This window comes from Pteronotus mesoamericanus, unplaced genomic scaffold, assembly GCF_021234165.1.
Source record: "Pteronotus mesoamericanus isolate MK-2021 breed Mesoamerican mustached bat unplaced genomic scaffold, CSHL_Meso_final contig_80, whole genome shotgun sequence".
NCBI lineage: Eukaryota > Metazoa > Chordata > Mammalia > Chiroptera > Mormoopidae > Pteronotus > Pteronotus mesoamericanus.
In genome coordinates this window covers 1,233,602-1,249,236 of record NW_026555261.1, presented here as the reverse complement: position 1 = coordinate 1,249,236, position 15,635 = coordinate 1,233,602, and the positions used below count along the sequence as shown (strand labels likewise).

At 59.2% G+C, this 15,635-nt stretch overlaps 1 protein-coding gene across 1 annotated transcript; it reads right to left on the bottom strand.

The window, feature by feature from the left end:
• Window positions 1–549: 549 nt before the first annotated feature.
• On the bottom strand, window positions 550–11,338 carry CRLF2 (cytokine receptor like factor 2). Its single transcript, XM_054585035.1, has 8 exons — window positions 11,329–11,338; window positions 9,989–10,091; window positions 8,308–8,468; window positions 6,989–7,122; window positions 5,078–5,240; window positions 4,111–4,216; window positions 2,556–2,640; window positions 550–828 (listed from the first exon to the last, which is right to left on the bottom strand). Exons 1-8 carry the CDS (start codon window positions 11,336–11,338, stop codon window positions 550–552), a joined length of 1,041 nt encoding a protein of 346 aa, XP_054441010.1.
• Window positions 11,339–15,635: the final 4,297 nt, after the last annotated feature.

Here is a 15,635-nt window from a genome sequence, read left to right as displayed (position 1 = left end):
GAGAAGTTGCTGCCACGTGCTGATGCACAAAAGGCAGGACGGGGCGGGGCGGGGTGTGGATGTGGGAACGGGCCGCCAGGCCAGCCTGGGCATCGACCGCGCCCTGGCCGGGTCACTCAGCGGGTGGAAGCGTCGCCCGTACACCGAAAGGTTGCAGGTTCGATCCCTGGTCGGGGTGTGCACAGGAGGCAACCGATCCCTCTCTCTCTCTCTCCCTCTCTGTCCCCCTGCTTCCTCGCTCTCTAAAACCAATAAAAAAATATTGTCACGTGAGGATTGGGGGAAAAATCACCCCGGAAGACATGGGGGGGTGAACGCAGAGACCAGCTCCGAGCCATCGTCGGCCCGGCCACCTCCCGGGAAGCCCGTGGGGCAAAGGCTGACTCGGGCACGGCGTTCACAGGAGATCGGGGTCTTCGTGACCCCCCCAACGTTGGCATCATGGGTCCGGGCTGTCCCCTTGTTGGGGGAGGGTGTGGGGTCCCCAACAACGCCCCGCGGCATTTCCGCGTCAACGAGGACGCGCCTCTGGCTTCGCGTTTGCGCCCCTCACAACGTCACATATGCGTTGTCGCCGACCACAAACGTGAAGCCCCGGAGAGAGACCCGCTCTTCGCCGGGGGGCGGCGGGCCGGCCCGCGGGCCGGGGTCCCCCGCGGCTTCCTCCTCCTCCGTCGGCGGGCACGAAGGGCCCATCACCGTGACCACGGGCGCCTCGGCCTTGGCCAGGGGCATCTGCACCTCCAGCGTCGCTTCCAGGACAAGCTCCTGCTCCTTGTCTTCCGCCTTATTCAAGACGGCCACGTTCTGGGTGTCCTTGATCCATTCCTGTGGGGACACCGCGCTGTGAGGGCCCTGCCAGAACCGCCGGGTGGGCGGGCTCCCGGGGTGAGGGGCGCGAGGGCCGCCCCTGGGTCCCCACAGGGGCCCGCAGCAGCCGCGTGGCCTGGCCCCCCAGGACGGGCACCCCCTCCCGCGGGGACAGAGCGCACCAGCCCACGCACCTGCAGCTGCGCGAGGCCGAGCCCCGGGCCCCTGAGCGCAGCGCGCAGGCCCAGCACCGGTGGCTGTAGCACAAAGAGGCCCCCGGCGGGGGGCATCCCTGTGTGGCGTGAAGGAGAAGAGGACACGCCCCCATCTCGGGGGCCACGGGGCAGGAGCACGGTTTTGAGCAGAAGGCGATGAGATAAAAAGCACCCACAGCAGCAACCCCCCGCCCTCTGGGTGCGTGGAAGCCACACGTGAATGGCCCCTTTGTCTACCACAGGTCCCTGTGGCAACGGCCGGTCCTGTCCCTGCCAAGTGCAGCCCAAACGACAGAGGTCTTTTCCTTGAAGGGCCCTTACTGACCACGCAGGGTTGACACGCAGCCCCCCGCCCCCCCGCCTGCCACGCACAAGCCCCGCCCCCTCGCCTCGGCCTGGTTTCTCCTGCCCACTCCCTGGGCCTTCCTCGAAATGGCCTCAGCTCCCCCGGGACCCCCTGTTTGGGGTGTTCCGTTCTTCGGTGTGAGCCCCTCCCGCCCTGGGTGCATAGGGAAATCAATCTTTTCTCCCATTCCTCTCTTTTTTGCCCGTCTTTGGTCCATTGAATGCACAGTCCTCGGGCACAGAGCCGCAGAGAGTAGAGAAAAGGTGTTTTCCTCCTTTCCTGTCTTTTTTTTTTTTTTTTTTTTTCCTGCTCTACACCTAAGGAGCTTGGGCGTTCACCTTGCTCCTGCAGGAAGCTGAATGGCACAGACTTCTTGAAAATCAATGTATGTCCCAGTGCCGACCTTCCAAATTTGGGAATGTCATTTTATGTGGGAACAGGGCCTTTGGAGACGGGATGGAGGGAAGGATCTGGGAGGAGGTCGTCCTGGGTCAGAGGACCCTGCGTCCCAGGACAGGGTCCTGAGAAGAGAGAGGAGGAGACGCAGACCCCGAGGAGACGTCCCGGGGAGACGGAGGCAGAGAGGGAGGGGCGCGGCCACCCGCCCGGAGACACCGCGAGCAGGCGGGAAGGGCCCTGTCTGGAGCCTGGGGAGGGAACGCGGCTCCGGGGACACCGGGACCTCAGACGCCGCGTCTCCAGGACGGGGGGTGGGGGGGTGAACTTGAGATATTTCAGTGGCAACCCCAGGGAGCTGAGAACACGCTCCTCGCGTTGCCCTGGAACATCTGCGCTGGCCCCTCGGGCCTCTGGGGACCTCCTGGGGCGGGGGCTGCCCCCCCTTCTCCTGCAGCTGCTCCCCAGCTGCGCTGAGTGTCTCCACGGCAGGGACCGCGGGAAAGCAGAAGTTTACGCCCGCGTTTGGCGGGCAAGGCCACACACAGGACTTCCTGGCGAGGTGAGCGTCGCGCGGGCGGGCGGGGCGCGGCGCTCGGAGCTGCTTTCCAGAGAACCCGCGTTTAGGGGTCTGTGGGGGCTTCCTCCCTCAGAGCGAAAGACCAAAACGAGTCGCCCCCGCCTTGGCGAGCGAGCGCAGAACAGGCCTGCGGGCCCGGCGCGAGGCGGAGGCCGGACCGTGTGTGGGTTCGGAGCCAGCCCCCCGGGGCGGCGCCCGCGACGCCTACCTGGAAGTTTCCGTGGTGGGCCTCGAAGAGCCCGGGGAAGGTGAACTTGGGGTCCGGCACACTGGGCACCAGGACCTTCTTCACTCTGCAAGGGAGACGGCGGGACCGTTACAAGGGTGACGCAGGCATCTGTCCCTCCGCCCGGCCGACGGCCCAGGCCCCAGAGGGGCCGAGGGTCGCGGCGGGCCTCGCCGCAGAGAGCCGGCGCCCGCCCCAGTTCCGCAGGCACCCCCACGCAGCCCCCCAGGAGCGTGACCGGAGCGCTGCAGGACAGATCTTGGCCCATCACCATCCCTCTGTATTTCTTTTTCATTGACATTTTCATGTGACCTCTGCCCCCACTTTGCAAATCCACAGGCCAAGGCCCGCCCCCGCCACGGACTGTCTTCGCGCTGGGGCACCCCCGGACCCCCGGGAAGAGGTCCCTAAGGACTGAGGGGGGTCACAACGGGGGGCCCGGCGCTTCGCCCCTTGGGGCGTTTGGAGGTGAAGGCACTGCCGAGGGGCTCCCCGCCCTCCCCCACCGGCCTCCAAGCACCAAGTTCCCCTTCTGCAAAAGAAGTTTCGTTCGGTGAAGGCCGCCCCCGCCCCCGCCCCCGCCCCCGCCCCCGCCCCTCCCTCCCTCCCTTACCAGGAAACAGAGAAGGAGCTTTATCACCGGAGCTGATTCCGAGATAATTGTACACGGAAAAGCGTTATCGCTTCCGAACTTCCTCCGCGCCTCGGCTGCCCTCCTTCTGCCGGTGCCCCTCCCCCGCAGAGGCAGCGCCCTGACCTTGTCTCCTCGGGTCTCCCCCGCGGACCCTCTTTGGTGACACGCTCTCTCATCCCCCCCAGAGTAACGCGTCTGTGCGTCCTTTTATGGCTCTCCCCGGAGGCCCGCCGGCCTGGGAAAAGCTGGCCGTGAGGAAGGAACGTCTGTGCTGTCTCCTGTTCCTCTGCCCGGGATCGGTTTCATTCCCAGACGGTCAGGAGACGCGCGGGAGGGGTTGCAACGTTCAGGCTGCGCGTGTCCCAGGGCCGGTGCCTTTCTGATGAGAGAGGCAGACCAGGCAGGTCTGTGCACGCGGGAAGGGCACGTGAGGACACAGGAGGCACCCGTGTACCCGCGAAGCACAAAGGCCTCGGGAGGGCCCAGCCTTCGTCTAGGACGCCCACCATGCAGGCCTGCCAGGCAATGAATGCCCCTCCCAGGGCTGCTATGGTTGGAAACCGTATCCTCAGAACCCTGGGCCTCAGCACCTTCCAACGCCGTAACCCCAAACACCTGCGCGCAGGGACGTTTAAGGACAGGTAGGAAGAGCCGCGGTCACATGGTTGTGTGGAAGGTCCGTGGAGAACCGGAATTAATGGCATAGTTTTGAACAGCTGCCTATGGCCTGAGAGAAAGTTGTTTTTCTGTGGCTGTGCCTGGATCGAAAAACTGGGCGAGCCTCTTCGGGGGCGTGAGGCTCAGCGAAAGGACCGTAGTGCGGGGTCCTGCTTTGCATCCGCTTCCTGGACATAGGAGCCCGCAGCCTGCGTGCGTGGCGAACCCGGCGAGGGCCGGCCTTACCTCTGTAGTTTCCACAGAGACAGGGGGATGAGCAACAGAATCAGGAAGGTGACCAGGCCGTAAATTAAACTCAGTTTGGGGAAAGGTGATTTCTCCTCACAGGAATCTAAAGCAAAACAGGTTGAGCGCGGTTAGTTTATAAGGTGACACTGGGTGCCCCTCTGTCTCCCTGTGTTTCTTGTAAACACGTCCCTGCGTACGGGTCAGGGCGTCCTGGTTTCGGTTGGAAGCGCCCTGGGGAGAAGGGAGGAGTCCGCGGCCAGACCAGCCTCGGGCAGGCCGTGCAGGCTCAGCACACGGCCCTCTGGGCCGGCCGTGCCGCCGGCTCTTTGAGGGCACACGGACCCACTTCTGCGTGTCATGGAGGAGTCCTCCACCGGCCCGTCTGCCCATCCGTCCGTCCACCATCCACCCACCATCCGCCTAGCTATTCGATACCTACCTATTTATCCATCGATCCATCTATCCATTCACCCATCATCCGCGCATCCAATATTTATCTATGTATCCATACAGCCATCACCTCCTTCCCTATCCATCCTCTATCCATCCATCTACCCATCCTCTATCCATCCATCCCTTCATCATCTATGGCCAGTCTACACATGTATCACACACCATCTCCCTGCCCATCCATCCATCCACCCACCCACCATCTACTCCATCATCTCCCTATGAATCCTCCAGCTAATATCGACCATCGCGCTATCGACGTCTATCGTCTACCGACGTCTGTGTAGACCTCCCGACACAGCCACGCCGACATCCATGGAACAACACTCACTAAGGGCCCTTGTTCTTCCTGCTACCAAGTTACTAGAGGCAACAACTGAAAAGTCGCCCCAATGAAAAGTTCCGCCGGAGAGAAGACCAAGGGGAGGGGTGGCCTTCCCACGGGCCTGCAGCCTAGGAGGGCGGTCCCGCGGGTTTGGGGGCGCCCCGCGTCCCCGCCCCCGCCAGGCCTCACCGCGCAGCTCGCCCTTCTGCCAGTGGGCCACCTGCGACCAGTCGCTGGGGTGGGTGTCGAAGCCGTAGCTGGATTCCAGCGCTTTTACTCTGGCCCTGAAGCAGTAGCACCTGTCCGCATCCAAAGCCGCGATGGTCACGTTGCAGGTTTCCTCCTCCTGGGACTGGAGAGAGGAGGCACAAACAGGAGCACGGGGACGTCACCTGGAGACCTCTCCTTGCACCAGAGACCCAAGGCTTCCTCCCGCAGGCGCTCGGACGCCTGGGGGGGGGGGGGTTTCTCTTTCTTCCCAGATGCGGATCCTCAAAACAACAGGGAACAGAAACAAAAACAGAAACAAAGCCCAGGCGTCCGCACGCCCACGCTGCGCTCCAGCAGAAAAAAAATAAAATCCTTTACGGCAAAGACTCCTTCGGATGTTTGTGGAGAATGGCGCCCTGGGCACACAGTCATCCTTTTAAAAAAGGAAGGATTTCTTTAATGACTATCAAGGTGACACCCGCTTACTTTGCAGGTTTTAGAAGATGCGTGGACACAAGGCAACCTCAGAAACTTAACATTCTAAAATACAACCCCCACGAGCAAATGCACATTGTTCTTTTCTGCAACACGCAGAGATCAAACGCAATGTTTTACCGTATGCCTTGCTTCTGATCACTCAATATTCCTGAAAGTATCTTTTGAGGGCCCTTTTGTGCTTTATTATATAAATGTATCATTTGTTTCTTTTTTAATCCTTACCCAACGATCTGTTTATTGATTTTAGAGACAGGTACCGAGAGAGAGAGAGAGAGAAACATCGATTGCTTGCCTCCCATCTGTGCCTTGACCAGAGATCGAACCCACAACCTTTTCATACACAGGACGATGCTCCAAGCAACTGAGCCCCCCAGGCAGGCCCCACGGCTGTTGACTGTTCATCTATTGAAGGACACACGGGTCCTCCCATCTTTGGTATTTATCTTAGATGCATGCTCCAAGAGACGTCTTGTGCGTAAAAGCTCAACGACGTTTTGAATTATTTTTTAGGACCACCTTCTAAAACAGGGATCCACGGGCCAGGCTGGAGCGTGGCTGTGCTCTCCCAACGGCTGATGCTGAACGTCCCTGGACGCCTCCTACTGGACCCCTCGCGGGCGGTGCCCTGCATAGACCCCTGTGGTCTTCCTTTGCATGTCTTGGATGAGAAGTGGTCCTCTTCTGGTGGGTCCAGCCACAGGAGGCCGGTTTCCTGATCGGCCCCCTTCTGCTTCTGTTAACTATAACTACGCCTTTGGACGGCATTTCATCTGAATTTTTACCACGATTGCTGTGTTTTCTCGCAGTCTCCAAATGTTAGGGCGTCTCACCGGGAAACTGCCCGCCCCCCCATGTTCTCCCTAGCCATCTTGCTCTCCAGCAAAGTTTCACCAAAACTCCTGCCTCCTTTTTCCTCATCCTCCCGGGATCCATTGTCAAGCTTCCGAGTGAAACGACCCGGCAAACCGGCGCACCGCAGCTAACACGTTGCCACGGCTGGAGCACGTGGGTTGGCCCTACGTAACGCCGCGCTCTGGGACTCAGAAGACAGAGCTCTGGGGTCGTGTCAGCACCATGCAGTTGTTTGTGGGTCACCCGGACACGTGTGCAACACTGTAAGACGCCGTGGCTGGGTGGCCCATGCGGCTGGAGCATCACCCCATGCGTCCAAAGGCTGTGGCTTCCATCCCCGGCCAGAGCGCTTATGGGAGACAACTGAGCGATGCTTATCTCTCACATTGATGTCTCTCGCTCTCTGTCTCTCTCTCTTCCCCTTTCTCTGTGTCTCTCTCTCCTCCTCTCTCTCTCCCCTCCCCACCCCGTGTCTCTACCCAGTTGCCATCTTGAGTCTGCCTCGCCCCACCGGCCCGGGGGAGACGCCACGCCTCTCACCTGCCACTCATTGTCATAGATGCTCTTGTGCTGAACTTCGTACTGGAGGCTTCGGTAGGGCAGGTCGGCGCATGTCACCGTCACGGATTCTTCGTGCCAGTGGAAGTGGAGGTCGCGGGGGGCGTTGGGTTTCACTGCAGGGGGGGCGACAACACAGGGGTCGTCGCCTCTGCGAAGGCGGACACCCCCCATGTCTGCGGCAGCCGTGGTGAGAGCCCCGACATCCCCTTCCTTCCGCACGGCTGAGGTCGTCCTCCGGTTCCTTGGGGGGGGGGGTTGCTGATCCCTTCTCCCCACGACATTTGTAATAGACCTTTTAACCTGAGCTCCGAGGACCGACGGGTGGGTGGTCCTGTCGGGGCTTCGTGGACGTGCAGGCAAAACTTCCCTTTCTGTTTTGGCAGGAACCATGGCCCCCTCCCCCCAATAGAACGGATTGATGCTCCAGCCCCCCGGGCTTCAGAATGTGGTGACACCGGGAAATAGGGTTGTTTACAGATGGGCCTATGTAACGTAAGACGAGGTTGTCCTGCAGTCCCTACGGCGGCCACTAAAACAATATGGCTGTGTCACTGTCCGAGGTAGACAGGACACAGCGATGCATAGAGAGAGCGTCATGAACAGGTATTGCAAAGACCAGGCTGAGGCGCCTGCAAGCCAAGGAAGGCCGAGGGTTTCCGCAACCCCGAGAAGCTACCACGGAGGCACGGGGCCGATTTTCTCTCAGAGTCTCCGGGAGGACCCCACGGTGCCGACACCTCGCTGTGGGGCTTGAAGCTTCCCAAGCAAGGAGACAATAAAGGCTTCCTGGAAGCCACATGGTTTGGGGGAATTTTGTGGCAGCCTTAGGAAGCTCTGCCGTGTCTGGGATTTTAGCAGTGGGGGGTGCCTAGGTCGCGTCGGGTTCTGCGATGCGCCTGTCTCTAAAACCCATCTCTAAAAAGAAACAAGACGACCTTACAGAAGTATAGAAAAAAGAATACACGTTGTAGGGAGAGGATTTCTACATGGCTGCTGTATTTTCTAGTCCCAGATGAACAGAACCTCAAAGCACTTAAGGAAAGGGAATGGGATAGGTTTCATGCCTTGAGCATGTATTTATCTCCTTGTCGGCAGGAGGAAAACACCAAAGTCACATCCCTGATTCATGGTCCCCAATCGCAGCCTTCTCAGACCCTCCCCCCGGGGGGCAGGCACGCCTGTGTCTTGTGTGTGTCGAGACAGAACTTTCTAGAAGGCTGGCGTCTTCTGTGTTGGGGTAGGAAGGGGGATGTAAGTCTCGCAGTCAGCGGGCAAGGCTCTGCTCTCTGGGCACTTACAGTAATCACTGATCCACACACTGTCGAAGAAAAGACGGTGGGTCCCCTTCAAGATGGAAAAGTCCATAACCTCATCTCCTTCTGCCTTGAAGACGCACCCAACAGTGCGCCCGTGTCGAAGAATGTAGTTGGGACACGGGCCACAGTCCTTACCCCGGAATCTGCGGTCGAAAAAGAGAACCGTGCGTCCCAAGACCGTCTTTGACAATAACATCGTAGCGAGTCTGCTGGCCACGGACCCCAGTTGGGTACCGTCTTGACGCACGTCAATCATCCCCCGAAAACTAGAGCAAGACCTGGCCACACAAAAAGCATGCGCTTTCTCAAGTGTTTAAGCCCTTCGTCTGGCTTCTGGAGTGGGTAGGATGGTGGCAATCCCAAGGCGTGTCCGTGAATCAATCGCAGGAGCCCGGGAACAGAAGCCTATCTAGAAACAGGGTCTTTGCAGGGGGGATGAGGGGAGGGATCTGAGAGGAGGCCGTCCTGGGTCGGGGGGGCCCTACATCCAAGGACAGGGTCCTGAGAAGAGACGGAAGAGGAGACGCAGACCCCGAGGAGACGCCCCGTGGAGACGGAGGCAGAGAGGGAGGGACGCCGGGGGCCCCCGGAGCTGGGAGAGGCGGGAAGGACCCTCCCTGGAGCCTGGGGAGGGCACATGGCCCCAGGGCACCTGGACCTCAGATGCCTGGTCGCCAGGATGGGGGAGGGTGAATGTGTGTGATTTGAAGATGTTCGGTTTGTGCAGTGTGTTGTGTGTCCCCAGAAAGTAATCAGTCACAGTTTGCCCTGCAAAGCAACCAGCTCTGTGAATGGAAAGACACGTTCATGTGGATGCACCGAGATGGGAAAGCACTCTGAGTGTCCCTGCAACATCAGAGGGAGCACAGGACCGTGCCCGAGGCCGGCTTATGCTTCAGCCTGAAGGCCCCATCCCCCCGCAGTGTCTAGATCAAAATGGGTCCCCTTCATGCATAAAGAAAGTAAAAGTAAAAACGGGTGCTCAGAACACTCAAGGGACCCCTCTCTGGGACCACCTGGGAAAGTCGGCCCAGTATTTTTCCCACTGAGTTTTCTTTTCCCAATCAGTTCATCTTGAAAATTTCCCTCTTTGGTACGCTTTCCCATTAATCGCCTAGGGCATCAAATTGCAAGGACCAACCACATATCCCGCAGAGGTGTTCTCAGAACTCAGAGTAAATTTGTTGGGGAAAACCCTACCTCCAGCGTGTGTCCTCATGTCTGAACATGGAGAGCAAGGTGAATAAGCCGATAGCAGAAACAGATAGCTTTGGACGGGGGCCCCTCCCACCCTGGTGCAAAACATGTTGGGAAGTTGACCTTGGTCAGGGCTGCAAAGCAGGTAATATTCCAAGGCAATGGGGCTCCTGGCAAACGTATCTGCTGAGACATGGACGGTGACCCTGGATGAGCAGAGTAAATGGTGACCGTGGGGATAAGAATCTAGGCAGTTTCGCGTGTGACTCAGTCATCGCTTGGTTAGCCCTGGGCGCTGCGGTTGTGGTTGTGGAGACGAGAGAACACACACAGTAGCACCTATACCCTCTGATTAGTCATAGCTGTCTTTCCTGGCCCTCCCCATTGCCGAGCTCTCAGCGGAAGAGGTAGTTTGGCACAGGTCATTGGTTTGTTGGGTTTGTTTTTTGCCCCAGAGGACAGTTACCTGTAGCGGAAAGTCAGATTCGTCCCCAGGTCTTCACTTGCATTCCACGTCACCTGCACAGTTTCAAAGTTAAAGTTGATGATGTGGTACGGCAACTCCTCTCCTGCGTAGAAAGAGACACATAGAGGAGGCCTTGAGAACATGTGGAAACGGGACGAGGTTTGCAAAGCGATGCCTTCACCCCGTCGTAAAAACTACACAGCGCTTTACAGGGGCAGACGAATCTGAGATTTTTCACAGACAAGTCCGTCATTAATTACGTCGGTTACTGGAGAGGGGAGGGACAAGACATGTTGATATAAAGGTTGGTCAGGCCAAGGACTCCGACAGACAACAGTCTGCAGTAAGATGACAGCTGTCTTTCTTCTCGTATTTTCCAGGCCAGCAGTCACTGTCCACAGCAGACACTGCCAACTGGGTGTTCAATGACACTGTCCTTTGTGGGTGCAAAGAGAGGCATTGGACATGGTGCCCGTCCCCCCAAAATCACCGTCTCACTCAGCACACCACACAGGACAACTGGAAGAGAACCTCAGGGACCCGTGAGTGTTTCCATCTTGGAAAAGTTGCTTGGACCTCAGTAGGTTTGGTGTTGGCCAAGGTGGGCTGGTCCCCCTGAACACAGTCAACGGGTGTATTTTAGGATTGAGCAAAGGTGCGATGAGGTCGTCGATGATGAGACGTGGGTTCTTACCTGCCAGAGAAGGGAGCTACGGGTTTCGAGAGGCGGAAGGCTACAGCCAACCCTGTGGTATTGGATTCAAAGGGCAAGATAGCTGATACACAGGTATATAGAAGATGGATGGAGAGAATGGATTGGAAGGTAATGGCAGATGGATGTATGGACGGATGGATGGACGGATGGATGGATGGATATATAGATAAAGAGATAGGTGACAGATAGTTAGACAGAGAGACGGATAATGAATGGACAGATAGGTAACCGATGATGGATGGATGGATATGGTGAACGGATGGATGGATGGATGATAAATGGATGAATACATAAAGAGATATATACATGATCGATAGGTTGATAGGCAGATAGATATAGAAAGAGAGAGATGGCTGGCGAGGTGGATGGGTGAATGGGCACATTCCTCATACCCAGCAGGATGTGGGTGGTAGGCAGGTGAACAGACACATGTCCCTAAGTTCTGAGACGGAGGCGCTGGAAGCCCCGGGCCAGGGAAGCACACTCCCCGTTCGTGCGGGGGTCCGGCCCTGCCCCTGGGTGGGAGGCAGATCCAGACTGCGGCCGTAGCTTTGTGCGCGCATCCCCACTGCAACATCCCGCTCTTTTCCCCGACGAGAATTCATGGAACCGCCCCTCCGCTCACGGTCCCGCATCGACCCCTCCCCCCACCACAGCCCCTCCATCAGCCCAACGCGAGCCGTTTTCCAAAACCCATCTTGTATTTCACTAATGCCTCTGTTGGCACCCCCACCCGGTAGCCTCCTTCTCGCTTTGGATCGCAAGGGCCCATGCCCGCCGACGGCGTGGAGACAGACAAAGACCGCCCTGCAGACGCCGCGCACACAGGCTGTTCGTGGAGAAGTGGCTGTGGCAGGAGGTTCGACCGCCGTCACCGGCACCGCACAGAGACCCTGAGGCGGGCAGGAGAGCCGGACAGCTTCGCCTGGGACCAAGGGACGCGTCTGGTGTACCAGCCGTAGGGGGCTCACGAGAAGGAGGGTGCCCCGTGCGACTGGAGAGAGGGCATCCGTCGCTTTCTCTGGTTGGCCCCAAGTCGGAAGGCGGGAGAAAAGTTAGGAACGTCATCCGCGGCACCTCGAGGGGCTGGTTGTGCGGGCAGGGTGCTGCCGCGAGGAGGTCGCACGCCTATACTGCCCAGTGGCCTGGCCGGCGGCTATTGTTACTATCAGTCCCTCAACTCCCCGCCCTTCAGTCACGAGACCGCAGCTCCTCGGGACGCCAAAGAGCCCTGTTTGGGCCATTTTTATCGTTTTAACTGGCTTCCTGACGTCACTCGCCACGCGCGGTCCTGTGCTGAGCATGTAGAAAAAGCGTCAGGTTCGGGAGGGAGAGGAAAATTGAACTTTGGGGAAGGTCTCCTGAGGAGAGTCTGGATCTCACGCAACGTCGGAAAACTGAGGGTAGAAGGAGGGACGTGAACATTTTTGAGTCCTGAGGGAAAGCCTTCCACGTGCCCACATGTATGGGCGATTTCTAGTCTATGCTGGGCGTCGTGGCTGATGGGATGGACCACTCAGCAGAGGCCCTCGAAGTCGATCCACAGGGTCCTGAAAGGGACAGAGATCGGGGTGGGCATCCCCGACCTTTGGAAGAGGAAGTGGTGTTGGGGGCGTCCGCGGACGACGTTGAGAGCGCCGACCCCAGCGAACAGCGCGTCAGACCTGGAGCGCTGCCTGCCTGGAAAATTCCTCACTGAGAACGCCCAACGCCCCTGCATCCCGGCCGAAAAGGAAGCGTGTTTTTGTGGTTCAACGCCTCGCCCACACTGTGAGTCAGCCGCGGGACCAGGCGGCCAGCCCCTGAGGTGGGAGAGGGGACGAGCTCACCGTGGTCCCTTGGGTCTCTGTTGCTTATCCACTAAGTCCCCCCGATGGGTTCGCCCGTTGCTGGTGGCCAGTGGGGTTCGGACCTTCCCCACCCGCGTGGGGCGGGAATTCTCAGGCAAGGACGGAGAGGAAGCTTCGGACGGCTTTCCAGCAGGTCTGCCCGACATGATATCCCAGCGTCACTCTTGAGCGGTTTCTTCTCCCAGCTGGACCTTAACGCAGGTTCACGGTGAGCAAGTCCCTGCGGAGGGTTCAGATGCCTTTGCGGAAAGAGAGGAAGGTCCTCCTGAGGGGCGTTGTCTTTCTCCCCTGCCGCGCCCTGGGGGGCCAGGTCTCAAGGTCGAGTAGGAGACTACATTCCTGCTGTGAACGGTAGCAGGAGAGGCTTGCTTCCCCGGCATCATTAATATCCTCCAGGTCCAGCCACGTTGTCACGAAGGGCAAGATTTCCTGTCACGGCTGCGTGTTCTCCCACGGTGTCAACCTACCACAGCTGTTGTATCTACTCATCTACCGATGGGCTCTTGGGTTGTTTCCAGATTGTGGTGATTGTAAGTCATGTCTCAGTGTGCACGGGAGGCCCTGTGTTTTTTCACATTAGCGTGTCGGGTTTCTTCGGATATATTCTCAGAAGTACAGACAGTCAGACAGAACAGCTGATGTTCTCTGATTTCTCTGACACGCGGAATCTGTAGAAGAGCGTACACGACCAAGCAAAACAAAGCGAGTCACCGATTCGGAGAACAGGTGGAGTGTGGCCAGACAGGGTGGGGGCCGGGGGGCCGGGGTCGCCCCAGACGTGAAGTGCAGCCCCAGGGGCCGGGCCAGGGAGGGCGCAGTGACTATGGGCCAGGTGGAGACTAGGAAGATCAGGGGGCGACTTCCTCAGTTACATCAAGGCCTGACCACGCTCTTGTCCACCGGAAACTGAAGCAAATAACATGGGATGCCCACGGTAATTGGAAAATAAATAAGGAAAGAGACAGCGCCCCTTCTTAGAGCCTCCACTTGGGGGAACTTTCTCCACCTCTTTGAAATGGATGTAAATCATTTCAGTAGGGACTCAGCTTTTTGCCAGGTTTAGGCCCAGAAATGCAGTTTCCAAGGATGTAGGGACCGAGTCTCTGAAATGCAAACATTAACAGACGTGGGTGGGGGGCCCCATCTCCCACTCTCTATGCGAAGAGAAGGGAAGTTGTCAGAGTGCCCGCTATCCTAAAAACAGAAGGGTATTTTTCAGTTGCATAAACGATTAGGTGCCACAGACGGCCCCTCTGGTGCTGTGTGGGTGTAGGAAGGACCCCGCGGGGCCCCGGGAGCCGGGAAGCCCCCGCCGAGGGGGGCCGGTCATCGTGGACCTCGACGACCCGTGCGTGAGGGGCTTTGTGGGCTGCGATCGGCCCAAGAGGGTCTGTGTGGGCAGCCTCCTCAGCGGCCCCCCCGCGACGACGCCCGTGGCTTTGTGGTTTTACGCTTATTCAACAGCGGCAAGGCTGTCCCGCCTCGTCCTCCCTCGTGGAGACGGGTTGCCACAGATGTCTCAGAGGGCGCGTCCCCAGCCGCCTCTGAAACTCCCCCATGTGGAGCTGGTGCAGCGATGGCCCCGTCCGGAGCCACTGGCCGATGCTCGACGAACATCCCGGTGACCCCGTTTCCCAGGGGAGGACAGCACACGTGGCTGCCAGGGGGTGGCCCAGGCCACGTGGCTGCGAGCGCGTTTGGACACCGTGAGGGTTTTCAGAGGTTGGGAGGCGCGAAGGTGTACATGGCGGGTGGGAGGAGAGATTCGCCACCCAAGTGAGAACGGGTGTTGGCACCTGCACAGGGATAGGGGGAGAGAGGGACGGAGAGACAGACCGACAAAGGCACAGACAAGAGACAGACAGAGGCAAAGAGAGATCTTTCTCTTTTTTTTTTCCACTGTTTTTGGATACTAATTTCCACGCCACGTCCACGCTGCAGCTGTATGAGAAATCCCTAGGTTTCTGGAGACGCTCCCCGAGGCCACCACCCGGGATGCGGCGCAGGACGGTGAGACCACGAAAAAGAAACGCAACTTGAAAGACCAACAAACACTGCAGGGGTGTGGTTACGGCAGGTCCCCAGAGAAGGGCGCGTGGCAGAGACGGGCGCAGCGGGCGGCTGCAGGCTGGGCGTCGGACGGGACCGAGCCGTCAGGAGGAGCAAGGACAACGCTCTGGACAGGAGTGTGGGAATGGCTGTCCAGCACCGTGACTGCGCTTCCTGTCACCGAGCTGCGCCCCTCGCCATACTGCCGATGACAAGCTCTACGTCGTGTGTATTTCACCATGACGTGGTCGTAAACAATAAGCAAGTGGATTTCTGCTTAAAAACGTCTGTTTGCGATTGCGTTTATGGAACGTCTTGGAGACACTGTTCATGGGGAGGCGGCGGGGACATTGGCCCCAGGCAGCGCCCGCAACGGCTTTCTCAGGCCTCGTTTCCCTGTCTGCGCGGCACGCGTCTCGGGCTGAGGCCATGCAGGCCACGTGCTGAACCTCATCGGTGGGGATGAGTAAGGGAGGTGCACGCACGCACCCGGTGGAGTACGACGCGGCCCCGAACAGGAGGCCGGCTCGGACTCAGGCGGCGCCCTGGGCGCAGCTAGAACACAGGGCGCTGCTCCCTGGGAGACGCCAGGCACTCACGGTCCCGTGCTGTGGCTCCCACGGGTGCGGAACGCCCAGAACAGGCCCGTCCACAGGGACAGAGAGGGGTCAGCGGTCATCAGGGACCGGGGAGGGGCCGTGAACGGAGGCGGTTCAATGGGCAGCAGGTCTCCTCTGAGGCTGTGAAATTGGCCGCGGTGATGCATGGCCGCGCGGCAAATGCCGAGCTTTAAACGGAGGCTGAGTGTGCTGTCTCGGTCCCTTGTCGATCGCGCTGACCGCCAAAGCCCCACGCGGGCGTCCCCCCCCCCGCTGGGCTGACGTCACCTCCGCTCACGGCCCCTCACCTCCGAGGGAGACACCACGGGCGGGGACCCCACGAGGCTGCTGTCGCGCTCACACCGGCGCCTCGTGGACCCCGGCACGTGGGGAGCCTCTGCCTCATGGAAAAACCCTCGTTCCAGAAGGCCCTT

What these genes read in the sequence shown, in the direction of transcription:
- CRLF2 (XM_054585035.1), bottom strand. An exon ending in TCTATGACAATGAGTGGCAG is followed by an intron (nt 5,241 to 6,988) that starts GTGAGAGGCGTG and finishes TCCTCTCTCCAG; the next exon opens with TCCCAGGAGGAGGAAACCTG. An exon ending in TCTCTGTGGAAACTACAGAG is followed by an intron (nt 2,641 to 4,110) that starts GTAAGGCCGGCC and finishes TCTCCCTTGCAG; the next exon opens with AGTGAAGAAGGTCCTGGTGC.